We start from the raw sequence: 19,253 nt of genomic DNA, 5'->3' as shown, positions 1-19,253 counted from the left end.
TAATTGTTATAATAATTAAAATAATAATACAAATAATAGTAAAATTTATGAATGTAATAATAATAATAATATTTGTAATTATGATAGTAATATTAATAATAGTTATAAAAATAATAGTAATAATAATTATTGTGATGATGATAATAATAATGATAATAATAATATTAATAAAAATAATAATAAATGGTTACAATAATAATAATAGTGATGGTAATAATAATAATATTAATAATTTATGATAATGATAAAAATACTTCTATTAATAATAATCATTTTATAATAATAATAATAATAATAATAATAATAATAATAATAATAATAATTTATGATAATGATAAAAATACTTTTATTAATAATAATCATTTTAATAATATTAATAATAATATTAATAATATTGATATTAATAATGATAATAATAATAATAATAATAATAATAATAATAATAATAATAATAATAATAATAATAATAATAAAAATATTGGTAATATAAAAATAATGGTAGTAATAATTAATTCATTCATTTTCTTTTCAGCTTAGTCCCTTTATTAATCTGGGGTTGCCACATGGGAATGAACTGCCAACTTATCCAGCATCTGTTTTACACAGCGGATGCCCTTCCAGCCGCAACCCATCACTGAGACACACTCATTTATACACACTCACTCACACACATACACTACAGACAATTTAGCCTACCCAATTCACCTACCACATGTCTTTGGACCGGAGCACCCGCAGGAAACCCACGCCAACACGGGGAGAACATACAAACTCCACACAGAAATGCCAACTGACCCAGCCGAGGCTCGAACCAGTGACCTTCTTGCTGTCTCTACCTTCTGGCCTACTGCGCCACCGCGTCGCCCATTAATAAAAATAATTTAAAAAATAATAATAATAATAATAGTGGTAATATTAATACTAATAATAATAGTCATAATAATAATAATATTTGTCTATGATGAAGATGCATATGCTATTGCTCTGTTATCTGAGCAGAATCTCTGCTGAAGGCTCGCTCAGTGAATGTGGAGAGTTTTGCTGATTGCGGTCGTCCGTCTGTGGCTGAAGAGGCAATAAAAGTGAAGTGAGGACCGACACCGGGCAGAGGCACATTAACCGCTCCACGCCTGCTCACCGGTGCATTATTAACACTCCAGTCTAATTGGAAATTAGAATGATCAGCCATCTCTCTTTTTTATATGCAAATTGACCCTAATGAAAAGGCGACGCGCAGAGAGAGAGAGACGCTCCCGCCATTAGATAATTCACTGTGTCTAATTGGAGGAGCTCCACCACGTCCGAGAGAGAGAGAGAGAGAGAGAGAGAGAGAGAGAGAGATGTGTGTGTGTGGGCCTCAGTGTGTGTGCGCGAGTATGAATGTGTTGTTGTGAAGGATGTGTTTGTGTCTGTTGTATAACCTGTTGTGTGTGTGTGTGTGTGTGTGTGTGTGTGTGTGTGTGTGTGTGTGTTTTGAAGTGGGACGTCTGTTTGTATTGCTGTCAAATGTGTGGTGTTGTCAGATGTGTTTGTGCGTTGTGAAATGTGTGTATATGTGGTGTGAAATGTGTGTGTGCATGCATTTGTGTTGTCGGAGATTTGTGTGTTGTCAAATGCGTGTGTTTGTTGTCAGATGTGTGTACAGTATATGTGTGTGTGTATGTGCATGTGTTGCTGTCAAATGCATGTGCTTGTGGTGTTGTCAGATGTGTGTACTGTGTGTGTGTGTTGTGAAATGTGGTTGTGTGTGTATATGTGGTGTCAATTGTGTGTATGTGTACATGCGTTTGTGTTGTTGTTGGGCATGTGTGTTTGTTGTTGTCAGAATGCATGTGTTTGTTTGTGTGTGTGTTGTTGTCAGGTGTGTGTATATTTCAGAAATCTGTTGTTGTGAGTTTAGTGTGTGGTGTTAGACCTGTGTGTGTGCGCTTGCAACCACGCAAGTGTGTGTTTGTGTCGTTGTTAGATGTGTGTGCATGCACACTTGTGTTTGTGTGTGCATATGTGATGTTGTGAGATTTGTGTGTGTGTTTATGTGCGTATGCGCAATTGAGCAAGGATGTGTGCATCTTAGCGAACGAGTGTGTGTGTGTGTGTGTGTATGTGTTATTTGTCAAATGTGTTTGTGTGTTGTGAGATGTACGTTTGTGTGTTTGTTGTGTGTGTGTGTACTTGTGGTTGTGGGACGTAGGTTTGTGTGTGTGTGTGTCAGTGTAAGGTCAGGTGAGCGTCTCCAGAAGAGTGTGTTATTAGAGAAACCTTCACCTGCTGCTCTGGGAAATTACAGACATTTCTTCAAATCAAACTTCTCCTGGCCTTCTGAACAAACACACTGAGAGGCTGTGAGTGTGTGTGTGTGTGTGTGTGTGTGTGTGTGTGTGTGTGTGTGTGAGTGTGTGTGTGTGACAGGTTTATGAAAATATGTCTATCAGGGAATTACACACACACACACTCACACAAAAATACCAGATGAATATTTCTCTCTGCTTTTATTGGCTGTATTAGTGCAGTGTGGGGACTCTACTAATATACTTCTTTATCTTTGAGTCTTGATGATGTGATTAATGTTGATTAAATATGATCAAATATGTTATATATGTAAATCAGGAGGAATAATCTGATCTTCCTCATTGCTGAATATCACTCATGCTCTCTCTCTCTCTCTCTCTCTTTCTCTCTCTCTTTCAGGAAACCAAGATTGACTGTGTCCGTGTGGCCACTAAAGGTGAGTGTGAGGGATTGAAACATGCTCCCTAAAGCTGAAAAGCAGATAGAAAAGAGCTGATCTGAGTGAGGAACAGCTGATATTCACTACACAGTGCACATTTACACATGACTTAACACACTACACAATAGACCGTATGCGGTGCATACTGCATACCAGACACTACACAGTACACACTGCATACTAGAAACTACACGCACAGTTGCACACTAGATAACGCATACTAGAAACTGTACACTGCATACTAGATAATGCATAGACACTGCACAGTACACTATACACACTGAAAACTAGACAATGTGTACTGCACTCTAGAGAATTTGCACTCCACACAGTACTACTACATTGCATACTGGACGATATGCATGCACCCTAGACATTATGCATAGCACACTACACTACTCGCTACATACGAAACAATGCACACACTACACATTACACACGACATCCTAGACAAAGCATACTGAACAACGCACAGTAGACATCATACACTGCAGTACACAACGCATACTGGTAAATGCATACTAGACATTGCACACTACACCCAAGACAATACACAGTACACACTGCATACGAGATAATGCATACTAGACACTACACACTCGTGCACACTACACAACACGTACTAGAAACTGTACACTGCATACTAGATAATGCATAGACACTGCACTTCACACTACACACTGAAAACTAGACGATGCGAACTGCACACTAGAGAATTTGCACTGCACACACTACTACTACACTGCATACTGGACATTATGCTTGCACCCTAGACATTATGCATTGCACACACTACACATTACACACGACATCCTAGACAAAGCATACTGAACAACGCACACTAGACATCATACACTGCAGTACACAACGCATACTGGTAAATGCATACTAGACACTGCACACTACACCCAAGACAATACACAGTACACACTGCGTATGAGATAATGCATACAAGACACTACACACTCGTACTAGAAACTGTACACTGCATACTAGATAATGCATAGACACTGCACTTCACACTACACACTGAAAACTAGACAATGTGTACTGCACTCCACACACTACTACTACATTGCATACTGGACGATATGCATGCACCCTAGACATTATGCATAGCACACTACACTACTCGCTACATACTAAACAATGCACACACTACACATTACACACTACATCCTAGACAAAGCATACTGAACAACGCACACTAGACATCATACACTGCAGTACACAACGCATACTGGTAAATGCATACTAGACATTGCACACTACACCCAAGACAATACACAGTACACACTGCGTACGAGATAATGCATACTAGACACTACACACTCGTGCACACTACACAACACGTACTAGAAACTGTACACTGCATACTAGATAATGCATAGACACTGCACTTCACACTACACACTGAAAACTAGACGATGCGAACTGCACACTAGAGAATTTGCACCGCACACACTACTACTACATTGCATACTTGACATCAGACATGCACACTAGACATTATGCATTGCACACTACACTACTCGCTGCATACTAGACGATGGACACAATACACATTACACACAGCATCCTATACAATGTATACCAAACAACGCACACTAGATACAAACTCATGTATAGACATAATGCATACTGCACACTACACAGTACACACTATACATTGCATACTGCACTGCACACTAGACACTATGCACTGCACACTACATACTAGACAACGCATAGTAAACAGTGCACACTAGAAACTGCACTGCACACACTACATAGCATCCACTGCATGCTAGATGATGCATGCTAGACATTACACACTGTACACTACATAATTGATGCATACATTGTACACTATGCACTGAACACTACACACTGCCTACTATATATTGCATACTACACTCCATATTACAAAGTGCATACTAAACAGTGCACAACACACACTTTTTTTTAGACACGGTTTAGCACACTTAGACACTATGCAGTGCACACATTTAACACTAAACACAAATAAACAAACTTTTAATAGTCAAGCATGTTTTGCTCCATAAGTCGGATGTTTGGGTTCAGATTTAGTCCTTGAGCGGCAGCTAAAACACAGCCGTTCTGTATCCTTGAAAGCACAGTCATGAAATGCAGTGTTGGAATAGAGCGTAGTGTAGTTTGAGGAGTCTGCAGGGAGACATCAGACACGCGGCGGCAGATGGAGAATCACAGCGCTGCAAACACACCGAGTGTCCAGAACCGCTGCTTTCTGACCTCTGGTGGACCATTAGGAGAGTCTGAAGCTCTTTCTGCCGCTGTTTGCTGTTTAATTGAGTGCAGATGGTGCATCATCTATTCTCCTGTCTACATGCCACGTCTCTAATGGAGTCAAGCCTGCTCCATGCAAATGAGAGATTTGGAGACACTCGTAAACTGGAAACCATCTGACGCAGATCCTGCTTTGTGCATTTAATGCATTTATTAAAACTGATTAAGCATGAAATCGAGCACAGGCTTCAGATGTTTCAAACACAGCATTATATGCAGAAAGTTTGTGATGAAACACACACCAAAGGAGGATTTTTGAGCGTTTCTGAACATTTAGAGTTGAAGATTAAATTGTTAGCCCTCCTGTGAAATGCAGGCTATTATTTATTTTATAATAATTTCTATAAGAGCATTATTAACATTATTTGACTTAAATTACTTATGTTAATGCACTGCAAAAAATAAATAAATAAATAAATAAATATATATATATATATATATATATATATATATATATATATATATATATTTTTATATATATATATATATATATATATATATATATATATTTATATATATATATATATAAATATATATATATATATATATATATATATATATATATATATATATATATATATATATATATATATATATATATATTTATTGCTCAGGCTTTTTGTCTTGTTTTTAGTCCAAATATCAAAAAAAAAATCTTAAATCAAGAATAATTTTCTAAAAAATCCAGTAAAAATTGTCTAATTTCATAAGTTATTTTTTTCTTTTAAACAGTAATAATAATAATAACAATAATAATAATAATAATAATAATAACATACAAATGTTGAAATAACATATGAAAAGTTGTAATTAAAAGATGAAAAGTTGATTATAGTTTATTATTTAAAAAATTATTATTGTCCGATAAAGTTGTAATTATGAGATAAACGGTTAAAATTATGATTGAAAGGCAAAATTATAAGACAAAAAATTCAACGTTATGTGATTTAAAAACTCAAGATTTTAAAAAACATATATAGTGTAAGTGTTTATGATGATAAGCAGTCATGAAATAAAAGCTCCAAATTGACAAACAATGAGATAAATCACAATTATGAGACGGGTCATAACTATGAGATAATAAATTAACATTGGAAAATAAGTCAAATCTTTAATAAGAATATTAACTCCTTACATTTATATAGCACTTTTCTGGATACTCAAAGCACTTTACACATTTGAGGATGGTTTAGAGGCCAGAGGGCAAATTTGGCCAGGATGCCGGGGTTAAACCCCTACTCTTTTTTTTTTTTTTTCCAAGCACATCCTGAGATTATTCACACCACAGAGAGTCAGGACCTAACGTAAAGGTTTAACATCTCATCTGAAAGACGACACTCACTGAGCAGTATAGAGTTTCCATCAATGTACTGGGGCATTACAAACTCACACAGACCCCTGCTGGCCTCACTAACCCCACTTTCCCAACCTAGCTTTCCCATGTAGTCTCCCATACACAAGTACTGACCGGGCGCAGCCCTGCTTCGCTTCAGTGGGCGACCATGTGAGAGTTTCAGACTGATAGCTGCCGGCATTTATGAGATAATTATGAGATAAGTTAAAAATTATGATAAATTAACATTGTGATGATAACTCCAGGTTTATGAAAATTTGATGTTGTGTGATAGTTTATGATGGGAATCGATCATAAAATAAAAACTCAAATAATGAGATCATTTATAGTTGCGCGGCCGGTCATAATTATGAGATAAAAAAATGACAGTGTAAAATAAGTAAAGTTAACTTATTTTCATATTATTTAATTGTTTCACTTCTTAATTTTGACTAAATATTTCTATAAACAAAACAGTATGTTTGGCGTGTCTAGAAAACACTTCTTGATTTAAGATTTTTGAGATATTTGGACCAATAACAAGACAAACTCTGAACAAGGAAAAAATTAATCTTTTTCTGAGGGTTGCAATGATCAATATTAAAAAGATCGATTTTTTACGTTTCTACAGAACCAACCTAATATACAATAGCTTGCCTACTTTACCTTATTAACCCTTTAAAGTGACTTCTCTGAGTCACTTGCATCTATTACTCTCCATTTTGGACTGGAGCAATAACACCCTGAACACTATATAGATGGCCATGGATGGATTTGCTCTTCAGTGTTTGGACTTTCAGCAGTGAAAATTAAACCACACTGAACTGAACTAAACTGAACTCTGAAAACTGGACTGACTCTGTTTCAGTTTACTAGAACCTCTATGTTCAGCTGCTTTGACACAATCTACACTGTTCAAGCGCTAGAGAAATAAAGAGGAATTGAATTGAATGTCTGCACTGAGAGCATTCTGAAACTGAAAACATTTGGAAATTAACACGTATAACACTTATATTGTAGCAGATTTACATTCTGCAGACCATCTCAATGCTAATGCTAATCAAAATTCCACTATGTTCAAACAATACTGTATAAACGGCCTATTATGGTCTCTACCTATCATACAAAAAGGGACGCATGCATCCCACTAGAGCACTGACAGGTTCACATTCAAGACCACAAATAACTTGTAAAATATCATGTACTGTCATTATGGCAGACTAAAGAAATGAGTTATTAGATCAGAACTATTGTTTAAATGCTCTCCTAAACAGCACCTGGGGGACATTTGTAAATAATAATTTCACAGGAGGGTGTATAACTGTTTCTTCAACTCTACATGTCAATAAGTGAATGCAGTGATCTTTAATATGCAGCTATCATTAATTCTGACTGAGCATGATGATAATATATCTCTGTCTTTCTCCTAAACTGCACTGTTTCTCTCTGCTAACTGAAATGCACCCTCAGAAGTGAGCGAGGTGGAGCACTACATAGACAGCACATTCACTCGGCTCAGATTTATTGCAGTATAGTGTGACGCACATCAAACATAGAAACTAGTGGACAAGATAGTCTGTTTTAAAGGTAATACATTGAGGTTGTGTTATGTCATGATTCTGTGGAGAGAAAATAATTTAAATCATGAGATATCAGACATGACTATAAACAATAATTGTAAATAAGAATTATTATTCTGATAGTTATGATAAGTTATAATGATTTAGACATGTTTATTTACATGATTTGAGATTAAAACTCAGTTGAACAATTAAAAAACCCAAATAATTTTAAATAAATGAATGAATGAATGCAAAATAAAGTTTTAATTTGATAAAATATTTGTTTAATTTTGATAAACCTCAAATGTGATAAAGTCCAAACTGATTAAGATGCACTAATTAAGTGATGTTGTGAAAGTGCTGTAGCGCTGTCTCTCTAGTGTCTCTGCATCTCTGCAATAATAATAACATTTGCCTTGCCTGTCTGTTTATCCGTCTGTCCGTCTGTCTGTCTGTTTCTCTCTGCATGTTTGCTGGTTCTCTTCTCTTCTTCTAGCTGCCATTATTGTGACTCAACTCACCACGCCGTATGTGCGTATCGCACCCGCTGCCGGCGACAGCCAACTAACAGGTCAGAAGCAGTGTGTGTGTGTAAGCCTGCATGTTGTGTCTGTATATATACACAATATATACTTACACAGTATATATATATATATAGATACACAATATATTTAGTAGCATTTTTATTGGAATTGTAGGAAATTACAGCTCAATGGTGCATTTTTATTGGAAATGTTTATTTATTTGTAAGATATTATTATATTTTGCACAATGATTAGAATAGAGACAATAACATTTATATTTTAAATTATTGGATCATATTTAGTTTGTATATATATATATATATATATATATATATATATATATATATATATATATATATATATATATATATATATATATATAAATGAGCAGTATCACATGAGTAGCAGTGCGATATGGCTGTGTATCAACACTGGTTTATTGGCTCGAGGCTGCAGGCCGAGTGCCTAAGTGTCCCATCAGTGCTGATATACAGCCACATTGCACTGCTACTCATGTGATATTCCATTCATACAAAAATTCAGCACAATCGTGCATATAAAAAAGAAAATATAAAGCGGAGAGTCTAGAAACCCTAAGAGGAACTACTTTCTCTAGCCATTCATTCACATCTGCAGCTGACAGAACAGCCGAAGCCGTTGCTCCTTCACCAACGTCTCTTTAGAGCTAGTGTTTGAATGATTCTCTAGCGTAATGTCTAAAGTGATGACAAAACAGCTGATTTTGCTCGCATTTTAAGATTATAAGGCTGAACAGCATGAAATGCCATCAGTCTACAGAGATTTCCCAGTATTTCTCTGTTGCAATCAGGAGATCTCAATAATGAGCCTTTTCACATTTCCAGGTTTCTCAGTAGTGGAAGTCGTCATAGTTGGGAAAACTTAAAGCGCACTGAATGGGAGAATAGAGAATATATTTTTTTACAATCTTACTTGCTCAAATATTAGAAAGAAAAAACTCCACGATGATGTTATCAACACATATAATAAAAAAAGGAAAACAAAATGGTGTGAGACTGATGACGAGAGCCAGAGAAGAGATTAACGTCAAATTTACTGTCCTGCACCCACAGACTGTGCATTAGAAATGCCTCGCATAAGCGGTAGTTTTTTATAAGTTGAAGCAAAGATGATATAATACATACATAAATACATATAAATGTTCATACATTAAAAAAATCAGAATATTAAAAACTTTCAAGGATTTAAGAATATGATGATGTTACACGCATCATAACACTCTTGTGAAAAGGGTCTATTAACCCCGAAAAGCCCAAGCAAAGCATAAAACTAGCAGATTACTGTGGTGTAAATACAGCACTACAACATATAAAAAAAGAGAGATCAGCTTAGTGTCACTTACCTGTGTTAAAATAATTTGATCAGCTGTAGTTAGAAATTATTGGAGATTTTCTCCACTAAGTGCTTATTATGTGGTCTCTGTCGCCATCTTGTGGTGGAACAGCAACTGTCTTTGCTTTGCTCAGTATGGCAGGCTGATGGCCACCTATGCGCTGTATTTCCAAAATGATAAATATTTAAAATAGGCACTTTATTTATAAATAAACTGCATAGTTGCAATCTAAACAACTACATTCTCACCTAAAAAAGCCTCAAAAGTGCATTATGTTGTCCAACAGCTGTGATATTTATCAAACTCTAGTGAGTATATAGATCTGCTGAAGAGGCTGTACGAGTGCTGTTGTTGCAGAATCGTTGCTATCAGCAAATCATATTTGAGAACCAGACAAAACCATTGTATGTATACATAATTACCTTTTGCACATGATAGCTTTTTAGCATAATATTTTTGTCATATTATTTTTATTTTTATTTATTTATTCATTGATTTATTTATTGTTTAGTGTTTTTAAATATGCACTTTAATGTTTGCACAGTCCTAAATTTAATAAAAAAGATGGGAGTGTGATAAAAAAAGCCCTTATTGATATAAATCAAGACTACATGGATTCAAATATGAACTTTGGGCTTAAATGAGAAATTTGAAAATATAAATGCCAAAATGTGATTTGTTAATATTTTAAATTCAATTGTTTTAGAGTGAATTATGAGCTGAACATGTCTTCATGGTTACTCTTATTTCCCCTCAGTAGTTATGTATGATCTATAAGTATATATCCTTTGTGTGTGTGTGTGTGTGTGTGTGTGTGTGTGTGTGTGTGTGTGTGTGTGTGTGTGTGCTTGTTTACCTCAGTAAGCGCTGCTGAAAGGTAATGCCGTGTTTTCCGTGTGATGAGCTTGATCTGATCTCCGACAGAAGGTCGTCCTCTATTAGCTGAATCTGCTTTCTGAATTCATGCATTTGCTGTGGAAATAAACGCCGACAGCAGACAGTAAATGAGCTGTTTTTATTCAGCGCTGATGTCCGTCACAGGAGTCAATATGACCCAGCAAACCCTGACCGCTAAATTACATTTCAATATTTACACTGTTGAACAGTCCCGGGTGACAAATCTCATCCTCCAGAGCTGTAAATGCAGACTTTCAGCCCTCAGTCGATGCGTTGTGGAGGATTAATGCTGAAACCGCTCACTTTACACACATTAAAAAAGCCACCTGTTTTTATTAAAGGTTTGTTTTTCTACAGGTAGCTGGTATTATTATTTAAATATATGTTTTTGTGATTATATAAAGGATATTATGTGCATATTTTAGCAAAGTAAATAATAAAAAAATTCTATAAAATAATAAATTCTTGAAATAATGTGGAAAAATATGTAGAGGTAATCATAAAAACATAAATATTGGTGCATAATGTGAATGAATGAAATAATAATTGCATACATTCATTGTATTTTATTTTTTTTATAAATATTTTGTGCTTTCAGCGCAAAATTTTATTTATTTATTTACTTATTTGTCTATTGTTGTTATATTGCATTTTACCATAATTCGATAGATATTTAGCTTTAATTTACATTTAATTTTAAAATTTAAAATGCTTTTCCCCTTTATTTTCTTAAGTTTCTTATATACTTTATTGCATAAAATGTTGTGCTGTAAGCAAATCTTCATTACCATTATGTAAAATGTATTCTTCATTTCTTTATTTATATATATCTTCATCGTCTTTGGTTTGTTTGAGTAACTGGTGTGTGAGTCAGTGAGTGCTGTGGGGGTTTTTCTGTGTATCCAGTCCGAGAAAACACAACAACAGCCTTCAGACAATAATGCTCTTATGCTAATAATCAGACCTGCTGTCTTCAGTCCTAGAGTAAGAAAAGAAATGCCTCATCATACTGATATACAGAATAAAGCAGCAAGAGTCGATCAGTAACGTACAATGCCGAGATACAGCTGGACATACTGAATAAAAGACAGTTTAGCTGCTTTCATATCATTTATATGTACAAACAAATATGCTTTGGTTTAACATGAGTATAAGATTATCGTAGATTATGTATTTATAAAACAAAGATAAAACTATATATCTAGATTCTGACATACTTTATGAGTTAAAACTGAAATATTAGAGAGTATGAAAAATCACTAACTTGACTAAAAGTCAAAACTTGTGCAAAAAACCTCCAAATTCTGAGATAAATACTCTAAAATATGCCAAAAACTCTCAATTCTGAGATAAAAAGCTAAAACTATGAGAAAATAATTAGATGAAAATTCTAAACTATGTAAATAATTAAATGTATGGAATACAGTAATCGTTAATTATGAGATGAGTCGAAATTAGTTAATAGTGCAAATGTGCGGTTTAAAAGTTTTCTAATGAAATACCAAGTGTTAATTATGAGATGAAAGGGAAAATTATATACAAAGTTTTAAAATGTCATTTTCTTAAATAAAAAACAAGTTTTAATTGTTGAAATCCTCACATAAGTCACAATTATGTCAATAAAAAGTGAATTATGAAATAGCTGGCATTATGAATTAAGCTGGCTGCTAGCTCTTTGCAACTATCCCATGGTTGTCCACTGAAGCTAAGCAGGTCAGTACCTGGATGGGAGACCACATGGGAAAGCTAGGTTACGATTGGACATGGTGTTAGTGAGGCCAGCAGGGGGCGCTCAACCTACAGTCTGTGTGAGTCAAAGCATCCCAGTATAGTGATGGGGACTCTATACTGCTCAGTGAGCGCCGTCTTTCAGGTGAGACGTTAAACCGAGCTCCTGGCTCCCTTTGGTTATTAATAATCTCAGGATTTCCTTCAATAAAAAGTAGGGGTTTAACCCCGGCATCATGGCCAAATCTGCCCACAGGTCTCTGTCCATCATGGCCTCTAAACAATCCCCATATCATAATGGGCTTCATCACTCTGTCTCCTCTCCACCAATCAGCTGGTGTGCGGTGCTGCAATATGGCTGCAGTCACGTCATCCAGGTTGATGCTGCACAGTGGTGCTGGATGAAGAGATTCAAATACGGCATTTTATTTAATATAAAAATCTAACACCAAGCCTTAATTATGAAAACATCAAGCCCCTGTTTTAAGAAGAAAAGCCACAATTATGGCATAATAATGAATAAATGTCAAAATAAAGACATCGTGCGGTAACTATTAAAAATGATGAAACAGATCATTCTGTGACATAAAAATGGGATTTTTTTAGGTTATGTTTCATAAACCTCTGATGTTTTATCTAAAAATAGCTCGAGAAATAATTTATTATTACCATATGGTATTATTATTATTATTATTATATTACTATTAATAACATTAACATTTGCGTTAAATAATTATTTGATAAAATTATACATGGGTGACACGGTGGCTCAGTGGTTAGCACTGTGGGCTCACAGCAAGAAGGTCGCTGATTCAAGTCCTGGCTGGGTCTGTGTAGAGTTTGCATGTTCTCCCCGTGTTGGCGTGGGTTTCCTCCGGGTGCTCCGGTTTCCCCCACAGTCCAAACACATGCGCTATAGGGGAACTGATCAGCTGAACTGGCCATAGTGTATGAGTGTGTGTGTGAATGAGTGTGTATAGGTGTTTTTCCAGTACTGGGTTGCAGCTGGAAGGGCATCCACTGTGTAAAACATATGCTGAAATAGTTGACGGTTCATTCCGCTGTGGCGACCCCTCATGAACAAGGGACTGAGCCTAAAAATTATACACTTTATAATATAATAAATAATAATAATAGTTTGCCAAATATTTTGCTGAACTAAATTTTCCTGAGCAGACGTTTACTATAATTTATATATTATCTACTGTATTGTATCATATATATATATATATATATATATATATATATATATATATATATATATATATATATATATATATATATATATATATATATATATATTCATGAAATAAATAATCATAATTTCAGCCTGTTTTGAACATGAATATGTCGCTCCATTTCTCAGTGAATATAGTCAGTGTACTTTGGTGCATTTAAACAAAACAGATTTATTAAACAGATATATTTATGAAAATAATATTTCAGTTACCAAAAAATTTAGAAACTGAAAGAAAATGCATTTAAATTCAAGCAAAAATGGCAAAAATTACAACCTACATAATTAAAAAAAAAAATTCTTTATTTTTTTTTATTTTTTTAATTTGTATTTAATATTTTTCTCTAATATATAAATTAGGCTGTACCAGTGTTTGGACTATTGTCTTAAGTTATTTTGTTAGATCAGCTCTAGATTTGTTCTCAGTACTGACTAATCTAATGTATATGCACAAATATAATATTGTAGAGCTTCCTATAAAACATATCAATTTTAAAGATAGATGTGTGAGGGGTGTACGCATATATGCTGAGCACTGGATTTTGTAGAGTCGAGATTCACAAGTCTTCATTTACTAATAATAAAAACAATGCTTGATTAACTGTTTACTAATACTAACCTAAAGCACATGATCACGTATGTTTTGTTTGCTTTCTTGTCACTAATGTTTGGTCAGTGTTTCTGTCTGTCCTCATATCTCATTGTTAATATCGTAATATCCGTGACTCCTCTGCTTTTCTGGATGTGCTGTTTCAGGTGCTGCAACCCGTAAACCGGACGCGGTGGAGCCAGAAAAGCAGACGGATCATACGGTGAAAATTGCCGGTGTTATCGCTGGGATTTTACTCTTCGTCATCATTTTCCTCGGCGTGGTGCTGGTGATGAAGAAACGGTAGGAGATCTTCCTTCTTTCTACAGTATTCACTCTGATTCATCTGATGATCTTCAGTGTGTTTCTGCTGTCTTCATTTTTACACCTCTGCACTCACACTGACCTGTCAATCAAACAGAGAGCCCCGCCCCCACACTCACCTCATTGGTCACTCTGAAATTGGCACTTTAGGGAAAAGTCATGTTGAATCATAGTGCTGAGTTTAAAAAGGTGCACTTATGAGGTTTAAAAAAATCCAAATATGAATTATACTCTGCAAATTTTCAAGTTTAAATGAAGATTAATAATCATAATCACCAGAACGTTTTAATGACATTTTTAACTAAAATTATGACAAAATAAATGATTTTTATTTTTTGAGATATGTCAGAATTATTAAATAAATGTGAGATTAAAGAGTAAAACAATATATTAAAACTTTAAGTACTTTTATTAGTCCATATTATGTTAATAGAGGATGAGAAAATATAATTATGATTAATTAAACAAGGACTAATTTAGGTACAAGTTGTGATATACCCCAACTATGAGATAAAGAGACATTGCAAATGTTAAAATTTGAAATTACGACTGGAAATTGACATGAGTATTTAAAAAAAAATGTTTAGAAGTCAAGATTATGACAGTGAGGAGTCATTTATTTTAAAAAGCTGAAATTGACAGTCATCGTTTTGAGATGATATAAAGAGTTGAATATGGGATAATAAAAACAATTGGGAATTCTCACAGTAAATTATAATAATTGAGATCAAATACTGAAAATTAATAATTATGAGATATAATGTTAAAATTATGGGATAACAGGTCAATTAAAAGAAATTAATTGACACCCAACATCAGCGAGTCACATTAAAATTAGCATTCTATTAGATAATTGTGACAAAATGCTAAATTGTGAGAACTTAATAGCATTTTCTCATAATAAAAATTCTCATAATATATGCAAATATATATAAAGTTCAATTTTTTTACATTTTCATGCTAAATGATAAGGATAAAAACAAGAAATGCAGAAAGTTACATTTATGAGAAATTCATTGTTACTGCAGCACACTATAAATAATATGACAAAAAATGTCAAGACAGCAGATATTTTTAGGTTGCTCTAAAGTATTTTTTGTTTTGATGTTTTAAATTATTGTATCAATAAATTATTGTGATAAAGGAATCAGTTTTCAGCTATTTTTACTTAAGTATGCAAGGTTTAACTTAATATTTCTAGTTGACATGACTAAAAAGTTTATTTTACTCAAGAAATAAAATTCTTTACAGTGAAACTAAATGGTTAAAATTTGAGATAAATGATAAGTTAAAATAATGACAAAAATGATAAGTTAAAATAATGAGATAAATGATAAGTTAAAATTATGAGATAAATGATAAGTTAAAATTATGAGATACATGATGAGGTAAAATTATGAGATAAATGATGAGGTAAAATTATGAGATAAATGATAGGTTAAAATTATGAGATAAATGATAGGTTAAAATTATGAGATATATTCATTGGTGTCAATATAGCACACTAGAAAAATAATTAAAAAAATGCTAAAGTATTAACATTATAAGTTTAATTATAAGATAAATATTGTTAAAAGCATAAGATACACATATTAGTTTTACTGCAGTACACTATAAAAATTATATGACAAAGTGAAATATTTTTGTTACTTTAACTTATTTTTTATACATTGTTATCCAATTTAACCTAATATTTCTAGTCAGTTTGATTGATCATTTTATTTGACTAAAATATATATTTTTCCACGGCAACTAAATGGTAATTAAGATTATAAATGATTTTTCTCATGAGGTAAATATTCCAAAAGTCAAGACTAAATGGTAATTGAGATGAAAAAAAATAAATGCAAAAAGTTAAAATTATGAGAAATTTATTAGTGTCACTGCAGCAAGCTATAAAAAATTTGCGATAAAAAGTCAAATATTATGTTGCTTATGTTGCTTTTAACTTATTTTTATTTGAATCAGGCTTCAGCATTTTTATAATACAAAGTTTCACTTAATATTTCTAGTCAGTTTGACTGATGCAAGTTGACATGACTAGAGATTTCATGTCAAATTTCCTTGGAAAAAAAAAATTATATATATATATATAAATATATATATTTATCTATATTTCATTAATATAAAAAAGGATTCATTGGATTTGTTCAATAGTTTTAAGGTAAGCAGTTGCAAACAATTTCTTTGATCTGAAATTAAACAAATTAAGTTGAACATTAATAAATCTAATTTGTGTAAATCCAGCCCATCTAAATGGTTTTCAACCACTTACCTTAAAAATGTGATGATCATTAAATAAGTAATGAACATAATAAGCAATATATTGATCATAATAATGCAATGCCATGAATCCTTTTTTTAGAGCGGTGCATCAGTCAGAGTGTCAGTGATTGACTTACAGCGACTCTCGACATTAAAACCCGACAAAGTGTTCAGGATCTAAAAAACAAACGGCATCTTGAGCTTCAGAGATCTCCGGTGTCAGAAAACATCCAGCGAACACATGAAAGTCAAAGCAATCTCAGCTGACGCTCCTCAAACGGATGCTTTTGTCAGCCCGACGCAGAATAATTGATTTGATCGCTCTGATAAGCACCATTACACGCTTTGTGGCACCAAATACATGCCGCCTGATGAAATATTAATATTTTCCTCTCAAACAAACGCCGTTACTTTAATGACCCGGCGACGGGAAACCGCACAAATATTTTTCCAAGTGCAGAAAAAGAAGAGAAAAGGCGAGATAAGAGAGAAAATTTGATGAAAGGCCATTTTTTTATTTTATTTTATTTTCAAAGAGACGCCCAAGGCTTGTTGCTCCAGGCGAGTTTACATTAGATCTGGAGTAAAAAGAAAAAAATCATGCAAATAAAATCCTGTGGCTCAGACTGCGAGGTGTTTTCTCTGCTTTCAGATGTCAAGTGCAGGCAGGGCTAGTAAATATGGTTTTAATGAGAGTCATTACACGCTCAGAATATAAAGGGTATTTGTCTTTATTGATTTCACTGTTGAGCTTCAGAATGGCGAAACGTTTGAAGAGGGATGTCTTTATTGATTAATTAATTTATTTATTTCGCTGAGCATGCAGATTGTTTGAATGCATCGGACGGGTTTAATAACCTCAGAATTGCATGTTAAATCTCAGTGTTATTTGATTGAAATGAGTTATTAAGTCAGGACTGAGGTCAGATTTAAAGGGAAAGTTCACTCAAAAATAGACATTAACTCAGTATTTATTCAGCGTTTAGTGTTTTATAATGCTGAACTCAAAAAAAGATATTTTGAAGAATGTTTAAAAAAATGCAGCAATAGATTCCTATTGTATTTTTAATTACCTACTGGTGTCAGTGGGCATCAGTTCCCAACATTCTGCAAAATATCTTCTTTTGTGTGAAAAATTGTCATACACTAATCTAAATGATGAGATGATCAAAAAATGACACAGATCTAAATTATGAGATAATCAAAACAACAACACAATCTAAATTGAGATTAAGAAAAATCTAAGCAATGACAATTTAAATTCTGATAAAAAAAATCTGAACTAAGACACAATCTTAATTATGAGATAATAAATCAAAACAATGAAACAATCTAATTTGAGATAAATATCAAAACTAACACAATCTTAATTATGAGATAACAATCAAAACAATGACAATTTAAATTGAGATATACCAAAACAATGACACAATCTTAATTATGAGATAACAATTAAAACAATGACACAATCTAAATTGAAATAAATATCAAAACAATGACACAATTTAGATTATGAGTTAAAAATCTAAACTGACATGACCTAAATTATGAGATAAAAATTTGAACGACACAATCTTAATTATGTGATAAAAATCAAAACAATGACACAATCTAAATTATGAGATAAAAAATCTAAAAAAAAAAAGACTTAATCTGAATTGAGATAAAAAAAAAACTAAATCCACAATCTAAATTATAAGATAAAAATTTAAACAACGACACATTCTAAATTATGAGATAAAAAAAAAAAAATGAAACAATATGAATTGAGATTAAAAAAATCTAAACTATGACATATCTAAGCTATGAAATAAAAACTATGATAAAATTATGAAATTATCAAGGTCAATATTATTCTGTTCAATAGCATAAAGAAACATTTAGATATGAATGACGACAGGTTTTTTTTTTAGGTGAACTGTCTCTAAGATTACCTACTGTAGAGTCGTTCAACTGAGTCAAAAGGGTTTTTATCCTTCACTGCTGTGCTCTTTCTGTCTTCCCTTTGTCTCTCTGACCTCCTGTACTGTACTTTACTGTACTTTACCCTACTGATGGTCATCATGAAGCAAGAATCAGAGCCACTTATTCAGTCTATTGCAGAAGTCCTGCTGCGTGTGTTTTATCAATGAGCTCTACGACTGATTAGCAGATTATGAATATTCAGTACACTTCATTAATAAATCATTAGATGAACATTAAGTTGTGTGCATTGGTATGTGAATTATTAAGCCATTAGTTTGCTTTCAGTATAGTGAAACACTTGAGTTTGACACTCATAAATACTGTATATCCGCTTTTCGTGAATGAGATCTTCCAGTGTGTTGTACTGTTGAGTTCAGTGGAGATTAATTAGCTGACAAACACTAATGATTCGACATACTGCA

The 19,253-nt window shown here is 33.3% G+C and overlaps 1 protein-coding gene across 1 annotated transcript in view; it reads left to right on the top strand.

Moving 5' to 3' along the window:
- The window catches only part of ptprma (protein tyrosine phosphatase receptor type Ma), a gene marked incomplete at both ends in the record, with an annotated part of 269,837 nt that overhangs the window by 205,544 nt on the left and 45,040 nt on the right, over nt 1-19,253 (top strand). Inside the window, 3 exon segments of the mRNA NM_001018133.2 lie at nt 2,689-2,725; nt 8,427-8,501; nt 14,445-14,580. Of these exon segments, the coding sequence (NP_001018143.1) occupies nt 2,689-2,725; nt 8,427-8,501; nt 14,445-14,580 (248 nt within the window).

This window comes from Danio rerio, chromosome 24, assembly GCF_049306965.1.
Source record: "Danio rerio strain Tuebingen ecotype United States chromosome 24, GRCz12tu, whole genome shotgun sequence".
NCBI classification, from domain to species: Eukaryota; Metazoa; Chordata; class Actinopteri; order Cypriniformes; family Danionidae; genus Danio; species Danio rerio.
The sequence above is the reverse complement of the archived record's forward strand: the minus strand, read 5'-3'. Positions and strand labels throughout refer to the sequence as shown.